The following is a 13346-nucleotide window of genomic DNA, read 5'->3' as shown; positions in this document are numbered from 1 at the left end:
TATAAGATAATAGGTTTATAGGTATAAGTCTGACCCTCATACACTGTTAAGAAACACAGGATACACTGTTAAATGGTGTAAAAATAACATTTAACAGAAAATAATAAATGTAGGGGTGCAAATATGGGATTGTACTAGAACATCAAACCTGCACTACGACCTCAAGATCAAATGGATCCACGAAATGATCTAAGATTTCGCTTTGAAACATGAAATAAGTTTGCTAAATCACTGCAACGTGGAAGCAATACTGCTACCAGCAGGGCATTAGAATAATAATAGATTAATTTTATTTTAATTTGGGAAATACATACTAATGTATTAATCCACTCGCCTTGTGTATTAATGCAAGTACAACAGAACAGTACTAATAAATTAATTTGTAAATTAAGATTGTACTAGGCAAATCTCATGTAAGATCCAATTAATAAAAAAATATAATAAAATTAGGAAATATTTGTTATTTAAAACAAAATAAAATATTAAGTCACCCTTAGCAAAACGCTAATAATAAGACTTTTAAAGAACGGAAAAGATCCCAACAAGTGGATAAAAAACTGCTGTAACTAAGTAATACCATACAAAACATTATATGTTACATTGCAATACATTATATTAACATTATTTTAAATTACTTGGTAAAGAAGAAAGGTATATTAGTACTATGATTGATACAAGTACTGTCGATACAAGTTTGATTTTATTTTGAGTTAAGTTTTCGACTTTCGATTCTACTAATTGTTCTAAAATATTGATAATTTTAATCGTATTACGATTAATTAATTATAAAAAAAACAATATCGCTCTTTCAAGTTTACTTCTCACCGAAATACGAGCCTGTAAATACTGACGTTTTCAGTATTAGATGTTTTGAGAAATAACAAAAACGAATTGAAATAATATTTGTTTTATTTAAGTGCGCATACGCTCATCTAGACAATCATATACTACATTTTGTTCACTTTCCTGTAGTTTACAAAAAACAAAAGAAGTGAGACCTAACCTCGTTTATCCTAACCTTACCTTTGTGTTCTTTCATGTAATGACTAAATGAGTTGAAACATTTACCCAAAAAAAAAAAATTGTTTCGTCAGAATGAGCTAGATGACTATAAAAAAATTAATATTATAAATAACAAAAATTAATTATTAACAAAAAGATTAAGTAATGTCATATATTAAGAACTTTTCCAACGAAATTACGTTTCATGCGTACTTTTTACTTTCGAAGGTTTTTACTACCACAAGAGGGAAAAATCCCAAGACAAAAATAAAAACAGATGTGAATATAAATCTTCATTACACTACATCCCCTTGCTAAAAAATATTGGTCCCTAGTTTCTAAAATACTGTAACATTAATGGCTAATTATATTTATAGTGTGTTATGGATAATTATGGACAAGTTATGGTATATGTAGGTTTCTTTTGGTAGTAAAAATTTAAATCATTACACAAGACAATAAAAATATCCGGTATAAAAATTAGATGATGTTACTGTGTATTAAATCGCATTGGGTACATTTATAACCAACTTTGTGTTTAGGTCTCTTTTTTCAGTATGTGTCATTTCGCCGATGTGTGAACAAAATATTTTTCAGTGCGTTGATATTGTAGCATGTTTTACTTCTTACTTCAATTTGAAAAAAATAGCGGCTGAAGATCATAAAATGATGTGTGAAGCTTATAGCAACCATGCTCCTTTGATTCCAACATGTGAATACTAGTATTAACATTATAAAAATATTGATTGGAAGACAAAGAGCGTCCAGGACAGCCAAAAAAAAATTTAAGGAATTACTACTGAAACCGTTAATGGAGATCGCTCTCGACTACAATTAATGCGTTTGAGTCGATCACTGCGCGATAAACGGTCGGAATACGAGCAAAAACACAACAGTGTTATTCTTCAGCATGACAACACTCCACTACAGGCGACAAACCCGGTGAAAATATACTTCGAAGCATTAAAATTGGAAATGCTACCCCAACCGTCGTATTCTACAGACCTTGCTCCTTCTGATTACCACTTGTTCCGACATATGCGGTTCACTCCTTATGAGGATATAAAAAATTAGTTGATTCGTGGCTAGCCTCAGAAGATACATTGACTGAAAGATGGGAAAAAGTAGCGGCTATCCATGGACAAGGCTTTGTATAAAATATATTGTACCGATTTTTCGTAATAAAAGTATCTTGTGCCCGTTAAAATGATACCTCCTAACAAATATCTGCCTCTAAATTTACTTTTATTAAAGACACTTTAAACTTTTACGTTGGAACATAAGAAAAACGCAACATAGTTAGTTAATAAATATACCTTACTCTTCTGAAACCCAATACTTCAGTGAAATTATTGGTAATATTAACTAAAAGATACATTGGATTTGTACCCATTAATAAATGATTCTTCAACACTATACCCCTATTTTTTTCTATGAGTGCTTCTTCATGTTGTGCTTTTCGATCATCTATCAAGTTCAAAGGTAAAGAATAGTTATATATCTTCAACAGTCATTCATATATATATATATATATATATATATATATATATATATATATATATATATATATATATATGTGTGTGTGTCTGTGTGTTATATAAATTTAGTATGAAGACGAGATGAAATCTTGTTCTAGATCCGTCATTCTGTATTAAAGAATATATTCCACTAGAACAAAGAGAAGAATGTTATGTCTTCTTCATTTTATAGCTTTAGCTACATGGAAAACATTAAGTTACGGATCCATTCGTTAAAAATAACAAAATTTACTTCTAAGTTTCATAAAGTCGTAAATGTCTACGTGTTACGTACCTTGTAGATTCATCTTAGGAGAGACAGGCCCTAAGATAAAAATAAGCACAGTAGTTAATATAAATCTTCCTTAACGACACACCCCTGGTAAAATATGGCCCCTTGTTATTTGGCAATATACATAAAAGTTAAAGAAAACAAAACGGATGTAAATATCAATATTACTATCAAACTGTCTTGGTTGTATTCAACAATTTCATGTATATTTTAACGTATTTTGCAATTGTGTGTGAAAAAGAAATTGTTAGGATTTAATTATTAACCAATATTATTTAAATTATTGTATTTTTAATTATTCCAAAATATAACCCTCAGATGTTCCTATAACCAAGTGCATTCCAAATGCTTCATAAAATATTGTTTTAAAACTGTTCGACAATGTTTGTTATTTCTTAATATGTTTTAAGAGTTGCTGGTAGCTTATATATATATTATATATATATATTATATATATATATATATTATATATATATATATATACATTATATATATATATATATATATATATATATAATATATATATATAATATATATATATATATATATATATAATATATATATATATATATAATATATATATATATATATATATAATATATATATATATATAATATATATATATATATATATATATATATATATATATATATATATATATATATATATATATATATATATATATATATATATCCACATAATATAATTATATCATCTGAGAGATTTGATTAGAGTTTGATCATTTCAGTAAAATAACGTAGATTTTGTTGAGCATTAAATTTTGCATAAATACTAATATTTTCATCAACATACCATAGATTTTTCCAGAGTTATGAACATATATTTTTAACGTTAGTTTGTTTCTTTTATCTTCACCCGTAGTGAATTTTAAATAAATGCTTTTTTTCATTTATATTGCGATGATCCAGAATTGTAGGAAATAAAAAAAATGAATTACCCAAAATTATTTAACTTATATTCAAAACACTTATCATCCTCTTAATGAGGCTTTAATATAAAGTTGGTTACAGATCTACCCGATGATATTTTCTGGTGACCGCCACGACCCTTTAGACCACTACGCATTCAGCTATAACAAGTTCAGAGGTTGGCAACGCCTGTGGATTAGTACCATGCAGTTCCAGGCTATAAAAGACCATCACGACGATTTCTCGTTCTCTTTTCTTTTCTCCACCCCCTTGTAACAGTACCACATCCACAACGCTACCCTACTTCCTTTACCTAACCTAACATCCTGTCAATTCTCCCGTCAACCACATGTATCATTTAATATCGAAATATACCACTATTTCTTCAACCAGTGTTTTTCGATCTCGTTCAAATTCCTTCCAAAAATAGTAGTGAGTGTTCGGACAAATAATCGCATTGACAACCACACATTTCGACCCACCGACTGACCGACCTGACGAACATTCCTACAATTGATGACCCCGAGGTGATCAAAGTACCTAACAGGTAAATCAGCTCAAGATAAGCCACTCGACAGGTGCTTGACACGTGCACGGAAGGACAGCACGAGGAATGGAACCCATCAACATCACATGGGCGACTGTTATCCCACGAGACTAGCCTGATGGACGAAAACCACAGAAGCCCATCATGTATAACATCAACACATCAACACACTTGCATCACGGAACGGGACGCGTAAGGCACCACACCTATAGGTACCCTCAAACAAATCGGATCGCCTAAGACGAACGACGTCCTGCTACAACTTCGATGGCAGCTGATCCCGTAAACCCTTCGCTCATATTGGGATCCCCATCTCATCAGCAGTCCCTGGGCGTTTGTTTGCGTGATAACGGGTGCACTCCGGAACCTCTACCATACAGAGATACGTTCCATGGTAGTTCCACTAGATTGGTACCATGCAGTTCCAGGCTATAAAAGACCATCACGACGACGTCTCGCTCTCTTTTCTTTTCTCCACCCCCTTGTGACAGTACCACTTCCACAGCGCTACCGTACTTCCTTTACCTAACCTACTATCCTGTCAATTCTCCCGTCGATCACATGTATCATTCAATAATGAAATAGACAAGTATTTCTCCAAGCAGTGTTTTTAGTTCTCGTGCAAATTCCTTTCCAAAAATAGTAGTGAGTGTTCGGACAAACAATCGCATCGACAGCCACACATTTCGACCGACCGACCGACATGAGGAACATTCCTACAATTTAATATATAGTAGCGCCATCTGTTGTAAATTCTTTAAAATTAATTTATAGGCCTTATATTTACCGATTACCCAGAATTTCTTACGGAAATTGAAAAAAGTTAAGTAATTCAGAGATTTTTTAAAATAATAAAATGCTTTAAATAGTAAATGAATTTAAACTTTTAAAGCAATACACCCACTATGGCAATTTCAAAAACAATTGCGCAATTATTTCAAAGCCGGCTGCTTAAATGTCCGCCAGTAATTGTTGAGAATTTTCCCCGGCGTACGTTTACGTCAACGCGGAGCACAAGTAACAGCGGAATAATGGCCGTTAGACTGTAAAACTACGCATGGGGTGTTTAGAGACATTCTCGGCCATTAAACCGGGGCGATCCACCCCAAAATCCACGCCAGGATTATTTCAGATACCCAAGAGGCCAATTGCAGATCGGTTCGATAAGAGTCCTTGTTAATTCGTTTCAGGATGACCCGAGTCCAACTTTTAGTTCTAACCGCAACCTCTGTGAAATTTATGGACTGCTGGTGCAAGTTCAACGAAGGTTTAACGTGTCGGAATGAAATTTCGTAGAACAATATGGTCAAGACGGTCGAGATATAGATACTGCTTAAAACGTTAACAAACATATTAATTCTACTATATAGTAAACATAAAAGTGGTTATCTAAATTTCTGTTAATATCTTGTTTAACTTAAGTTTGTCATATTTATTACCACTTACATTAATATAACACCTATAGAATACTTCGTAACAGTTCAATTGAAAATTGCCCGGCCTGACACATAGATGTGGCTACTACAATTAAATCTATATATTTTATAGTTAGCCCTCACCCTCAAAAGGTGCGTGTATAAATTTGACAACTATCGGATCATTACTTTGTCAATTATAGCATTTTTAATGAAGCAACTTTTGTTATTGTGAAAAAAATTGATAACAAGGAATTTCACGTGTTGATAGAAAATGTTGCTTTTTGAAAGGAAAAAATACAGTTGAAGCAAAAACTTGGCTTGATGCCGAGTTTCCGGACACTGCCCCAGCAAAATCAAGCGTCAAGGATTTGTATGCTAAGTTTAGACGTGGTGAAATGAGCACCGAAGATGGTGAACGCAGTGGACGGCCAAAAGGGGTTGTTACCGGCGGAAATATTAAAACATCCACAAAATGATTTTGAATGACCGTAAATTGAAATTGACACTCCAAGGATATCAACTGAACTTGTACATCATATCATTTACGAATATTTGGGTATGAGAAGGTTCTGTGCGAAGTGGGTGCCGCACGAGCTCACTTTTGACCAAAATCAACGACGAATTGATGATTCGGAGCAGTGTCTCAACATGATCAAGCCTAATAAACCCGAGTTTTTATGTCGATATGTGACAATGGATGAAACAAGGCTCCATAATTTCACTTCGAAGTCCAATTGCCAGTCATCCGATTGGACTGCATACGATGAACCCGCTCCAAAGCATGGGAAAACGCAACAGTCGGCTGACAAGTTTATGGGGTCTGTATTTTGGGATGTGACTACCTTAAAAAAGGAAGGACCATCAACTGCGACTATTACATAGCGTTATTGGACCGTTTTAAGGACGAAATCGCCGAAAAACGGCCGCATTTGAAGAAAAAGAAAATGCTGCTTCACCAAGACAATGCACCTTATCACAAGTCAGTCAAAACGATGGTAAAAATCTATGAATTGGGCTTCGAATTGCTTCCTCATCTGCCGTATTCTCCAGATCTGGTCTCGAGCGACTATTTTCTGTTCTCAGATCTCAAAAGAATACTCGATGAGAAGAAATTTTCGTCGAATGAAGAAAGAGGTGATCGCTGGCCTATTTTGGTTCGAAAAGTTGGAGGATCGCCATTATCAGCGTATCACCCTTGAAGAGAATTATGTTGAATAAAAAAAACAAATTTTGCCAAAAAATATGTTTTACTCTGGTAGGCCGGGGACTTTTCAATTGACCTGTTAGGGTAAAGAAGATTTCAATCTTCAAAATCACTGAATCATTTCACGGATGTTGTGATGCTGTGATACAATATTATTATCCATCATTATCCATAGAAAGAACTTAAAACACACTAATAAATAGTAACACGATATTTCTTGTAAAAGTCTACAAAAGTCATACAATTATCTCAAACTATCATTTGTCTATGCACGTGCATAAACCATTGCCATTAGTTTTAAGCGCAGGAAATGTTTTTCGTTTTAATTAGTGTTTCTCTCGAAAATAGATTTCCAAAAATATACCCGTTTTCGACGAGCAGCCCCAGCCACTGAAATCGCCTAATAGTCTGCCTAAAATGGGTTTAAAACGGCCCTACTCCTAATTACGTCCATACAACACCGCGCCGTAGGTACAAACACCCCCTGAATATATCCGACCCTTCTGTATTGCTGGGGCTTTAATTGATATAGGTAGCAGAGCTGGAACTTTTTCACCTGTCTCTGTCTACGAGGGAAATGCAAACAGTTTGTGGATACACACACTAAATACTTTAAATTCTAGTCTAATTGTGTAAAAATGTTACTCTCTCTTATAACATAACACATGGGCTAAAAAGTCCCGGGCGTAGTAAAGAAAAGGCGTATTTTTTGTATAAAGCTGGCTTTATTCAACAAGGTAATCTCTATCAAGAGCCACACAATCATTCCAATGCTGCTCTAACATTTCAATACCAATTTTGTAGAATTATTTATCTTTTGTATCAAAACATCTTTGTTACGAGTTACTGTCCGCCCAGATGACGACCGTTCTGATTCCGGAGTGAAGTAATCGATCCATGTTTCATCCATTGTCACTTATCGACGTAAAAATTTCAGTTCGTTACGTTTCAACATAGTCAAGCACTTCTCAGAATCATTAACACATTCTTGTTTTTGGTCAACAGTGAGCAAGCGTGTCACCCACTCTGAACAAAGCTTTCTCATAGTCAAATGCTCATGCAATATAAAACCAACACTTTTTTGATATCTTTATGATGTTAGCTAACTCACATTACTTCACTTTTCAATCAGTCAAAAAGATTTAATGAATTTCTTTAATAAGAACAACAAAAGTAGTGTCACTCTTAGCCCAATAACTCACCAACTTATGAGTAGGGTATAATAAATTTTAACAGCTTTCTTTTGAAGGTTGGTACTAACTGAAAAAGCGGTGAATTCAATAAAACTGGCGCTACCTATGTGTTAGACCCGGGACATTTGGTCGTTAGGTGTACAAATTAGTTTAGGTGTCTAATGTATTTATAAGCTTGGTGTTTATTTATATAAATTTTATTTAATTCAGATTTATTTATGACAACAAAAATACTACAAATACAAATGTATTAGTTCGGAACATTTAGCTAAGTTAATTTCTAAGATATCAATCCTGTAAGAATGTGTAACAAATTATACGTGAAACTAAGCGAATTTGAGACCGAACAAGATACTTGAAATAAGGAGAGTGCAGACGTCAAGAGCCAGACGGAATACGTTAACATTTCAACCCCTTGAAAGATCTCCGATGGTGTAAATAATAAAATATATATCTAGAAGCGTACTGACCTTGGAGACTTGTGGGAAGAGTTGAATCTCAGGGTATTTATGGGCGTATAGCTTTATCGAGGTAAAAAAATCACCATTAGATAAGTTTTTCCCGCACTAGAAATAATTACTAATCAGGTTGCGAGACGAAGTGTTCAGAGAGCCCACTTTATCAGTACAATGTACCTAAAGAAGGTTAAAACGTAAGTCTTCACCCAATCCTCAACACGAATCTTCACACAAGTTATGTAGTCTTCAAGCAGTCTTTACACAAATCACACAGTTTTAAGTGTGTGTGTGTGTGTGTGTGTTTTAATTTAAATTTTATTGTATATAGTTTTTCTCTTATAATGGGGAAAGAGATGCGCAACAAAAGGGATGGTGAAAGAACATCCCTATTTTTTGCCCATGTTTCTTTTTCAAAAAATATCGATAATTATAAATGGGAGACGACAGTAAAAGGTGAAAGGTTTAGGTTGAAAGACTATATACGTTCGCAAAAGCCTGAACAAGAATTAATAGAAAATCCTATAGTAGAAAATAAGTAAAAAACAAGAATAAGTAGAAATTATATTCAAAGTTTTTATTGGATGGGATGGGATATATCGAATAGCAATAAAGGATATTAGGGCCACATGGGATGGCAATAAAAATACATTTATTGCCACCATTAAAGACATAAAATAAAATTAGAAAAAGGTTAGATGTTTTAATAAAATAACGAAATTTCATTGATTTTATTGAGAAGAAGAATATAGGATCCTGCATTTAAATAATTCAGTTAAATATGATATGTCAGTTTGAGGAAAAGTGATTTCGACCCAATCTAATAGATGGCTATGAAGTTGAACATCCCCTGTAATACCCTTTTAGTGCACCCATACTGCAGCTCTTCCCTCCAAATCACAAATATCTGTATAAGTACTGAGTGTTCTTTGAGTTTAAAGCTGATTTTTTCTCATAATTTTAATTAATGCAAATCGTGTATTCTATCCAGCTATGGTCACATCTTGGAAAATAATCAGATGGAAATCTGTAGTTTTTAAATTCTCCTCGTACCATCACCATTTTCTCTAACTGTGACATTAGGGCGACATACTATGAAACAGACCACCATAAGCCAAACCGTGGTGGTAGCATTAAATACGGAAGCGGCAGTTCAGGTAATTAATTGCGGAGAAGACGACATTAGGGCCGGGCCTTCGGCTCTACGGAAGGAGCTTTAGCGTCTTGTCTTTCGTCGTGTCGATAAACGAACCAGGATACGACGTGTTACGCGTGCTAGGTTTTCGGGACAGGATGATGGAATCATTGATCTCTCGCTGCCAGATGGTGTACGGTAAAAAACTACCTTTTTAATTATGCCGAAAATAAATTCGACCCGATCGACTTTCTCGGGAGCCTTAAAAGATGAAAATTCATCATTGTTATCAGGACAAAGTGTAGAGTTTCGTTTTAAAAATTGTTGGTTAACCATGTATTATAATCTATCTATAATCGACTTCAATAAAGAATGTTCAGTTTAAAATAGAAGCCCAAACGATACAAAAATAATAATAAAATTTTCTAACATATACACAAAATTAAATTACGAACAAAACAAATCCAATTTGTTGCTCGTACCGAATTCGAAGTGATATTATTGTAAATAGATAAGCAGGTTTAAGTAAGTATTAAGCTAGTAGCTGGTTTAGGTAGGAAACTGTAAAATAGGTGTAGAATATAGGTTAAATAAGAATTGCTTTTTTTTCTTAGGTATTAGAACGATTAATATGTACATATTTTATTTTAAAACGTTTCTTTTTATATTAAAAATGTATGTTAGTATAAATGGAACAGAGAGGGTAACAGGTCTATTAAAAAGTCCCCGGCCTACCATAGTAAAACACATTTTTTGGCCAAATTAGTTTTTTTTTATTCAACATAATTGCCTTCAAGGGTAATACACTGATTATAGCGACCGTCCAACTTTTCGATAACATTTTTGTAGTACGATTTGTCCTTTGCTTCAAAATAGGTCCCAGTTTCGTCGATCATCTGTTCATTCGACTAAAATTTCTTCCCAGTGAGTATTATTTTGAGATCTGAGAACAGGAAATAGTCGCGGGGGGCCAGATCTGGAGAATACGGTGGATGAGGAAGCAATTCGAAGCCCAATTCATGGATTTTCGACACGGTGCATTGTCTTGGTGAAGCAGCACTTTCTTTTTCTTCAAATGCGGCCGTCTTTCGGCGATTTCGTCCTTCAAACGGTCCAATAACGCTATGTAATAGTCGCTGTTGATGGTCCTTCCGTTTTCAAGGTAGCCAATGAAAATGATTCCATGCGCATCCCCAAATACAGACGCCATAACCTTGCCAGCCGACTGTTGCGTTTTCCTACGCTTTGGAGCGGGTTCATAGTGTGCAGTCCACTCGGATGACTGTCGATTGGACTTCGGAATGAAATGATGGAGCCATATTTCATACATTGTCACATATCGACACAAAAACTGGGGTTTATTACGCTTGATCATTTTTAATCACTGCTCTGAATCATCACCTCGTCATTGTTTTTGGTCAAAAGTGACGTTCACCGTCTTCGGTGCTCATTTCACCACGTCTAAACTTAGCACACCAATCCTTGTTGATTTTACTGTGGCAGTGTCCGGAAAACTTTTTGCTTCAGCTGTATTTTTTCCCTTCAAAAATCAATATTTTATCAACACGAAATTCCTTTTTATCAATTTTTTTTTCACAATAACAAAAGTTGCTTCACTCAAAATGTTATAATTCACAAACTAATAAAACGACAGCTGTCAAATTTTAACACGCATCTTTTGATGGCTAAGGCTAACTAAAAAAAAACAAATGAATTTAATTCTACTAGTGCCATCTATGTGTCAGGCCAGGGAATTTTCAATTGACTTGTTATATAGAGAAATGAACTCTTCACATATTTGGTATATATTTTAAATAGTTGATACATTACCTAATCATCTTGGTTATTGTTCTAATAAAACATGCTAAAGTTTAAGAATTATTCCAAAGTTGTTTGAATAATCTAAGTATATACAATTCTGTGATTGACAGCCATTATAACAACTTATTATATAATGAGCTCTATTATTAACGATTATTTGTAGTGTAGTGTATCCCTATTAGATTATAAGATTAGTAATCACTGTTATAACCAGCACTAACCTGTATAATAGATTTGGTCTGTTTGGAAACATCATCGGTAGATCCCTGAACACTTCTAGGGGCTCTTATACATCCGGGAAACATGGCTTTCGCGATCTTTACGCACCAGATCCGTTATCACGTAACAAAAACGAAAAATCTACGATAATATAACGCACTATTTGTCCTATAACTTTCACCATCAACAACAAACACGGGTTTCTCCATTTCTAGCAGAGTCAACAGAACAATATCGGAATCTAAAAGAAAATAGACACAATTATCATTTTATATTAACATTTTTCTTAATTATATTGCAACAAAATTACTAATTACATAAGTTTACAAATTCGAGTTAATTTTTGGACTCGAGCAGATGAGAACAATTCTTAACGTTATTTAATGCTCTGAACTAAGATCTTCAATGCGTGGTCTTAAGCGGTTCTAGTTTTCGAAATCGTACATGGCGGTAACACCGCCGTCTTACATCAGTTGGCGATCTTGCATTAAACATCATTTGTAACTTCTTATTGTGTTATGATTGTGCCTTGGATCGTGTGAAAATTTAGGGACAGCTTTGAATAGTAAATTCACAGTGTTTTTATTACGTTTGTGGATGTTATATGCTCGGTAAATGAGAGAAAATTATGACAAATACACTCAAGTATGCGTACTTGCTGTACTTTGGTTTTGCTGTAGTAAACACTGACAAGCTATGGGTGCCGAAATTCATTTTAAACACAAGAACTAAGTTTTAAGAACAAAGTTGTGCAAGTGGTCACTTGGTGAAATTGTTTCCTCTTTCTTTTCTTTCCTTTCCTCTTTCTGTGCATATATTTGTAGGATTTGTTATTCAAAAACTAATGACTGTCATTGGCATCGTTTCAAAGTGTTGTTCACAACTTTCTCAGTAATAACAAATCACCGGATTACAAGCACGTAATCAACAATTAGTTGCAGAATTATCATCAGATTGGAGATCGAATGTCTCTCAAGGAACTTTCTGCATTCACAACTTTTTTCTTTTCTCCCATAAAACTTAGCGATACCAGCGATGAGCAAAGAGAGCGGCTACAACAAGACGTAGCAAAAATCAACAGGTGGTACCAAGGATCTAGGGACAAAAAAAACCCTAATACGTGAAACACATCCCAAGCAGTATAAAAAACTCAGTTCAATTCATGTTCATTTCTGAATTATAACTTTTAATTCAATAAATGGTCGATAATGGTCAAAATTAGTAAAATAATGATTTTTTTTTAATATTTCGAAAATTAGAACCTAATTTTAAAAATGGACTTTGATTTAAGCTAAATTATAAAATAGTTTCCTGGTTCATTTGAAGATTTGACTAGTGATTAATAAAATTACTGCACCTCAATAGATGGATTATGATATTTAATTAAATACTAATTTTAAGCATAATAGACATTGGAGTGACATTAAAAGTGAGTTTAAGGTTTAATATAGAGAATAAAATGTTCGTCATCATCAATGGGACTCGGACAATATTAGTCTCCTACTTTTCAAGTCGTTTTCTAGGATCTTGATTCATGTCTTTCGCGAAGCTGCTTGCTACAGAAGTTTGTTAGTTCACTTAATATACATACAGCAGACATGTTCGCATAACTTT

The 13346-nt window shown here is 33.9% G+C and overlaps 1 protein-coding gene across 2 annotated transcripts in view; it reads right to left on the bottom strand.

Moving 5' to 3' along the window:
- Positions 1–13346, bottom strand: part of sick (sickie) — a 307284-nt gene that overhangs the window by 280919 nt on the left and 13019 nt on the right. For both annotated transcript variants that reach the window (XM_076404304.1, XM_076404305.1), the window contains exon 2: positions 11735–11973. In XM_076404304.1, coding sequence (XP_076260419.1) covers positions 11735–11818 — 84 coding nt within the window. In that variant the 5' untranslated portion in view covers positions 11819–11973. The remainder of the gene's footprint in view (positions 1–11734; positions 11974–13346) is intronic.

This window comes from Rhynchophorus ferrugineus, unplaced genomic scaffold, assembly GCF_030347505.1.
Source record: "Rhynchophorus ferrugineus isolate W39M unplaced genomic scaffold, kcgeb_rfMv2 rfM4, whole genome shotgun sequence".
In the NCBI taxonomy this organism is placed as follows: Eukaryota; Metazoa; Arthropoda; class Insecta; order Coleoptera; family Curculionidae; genus Rhynchophorus; species Rhynchophorus ferrugineus.
This window is presented reverse-complemented; position numbering and strand designations above follow the sequence as displayed.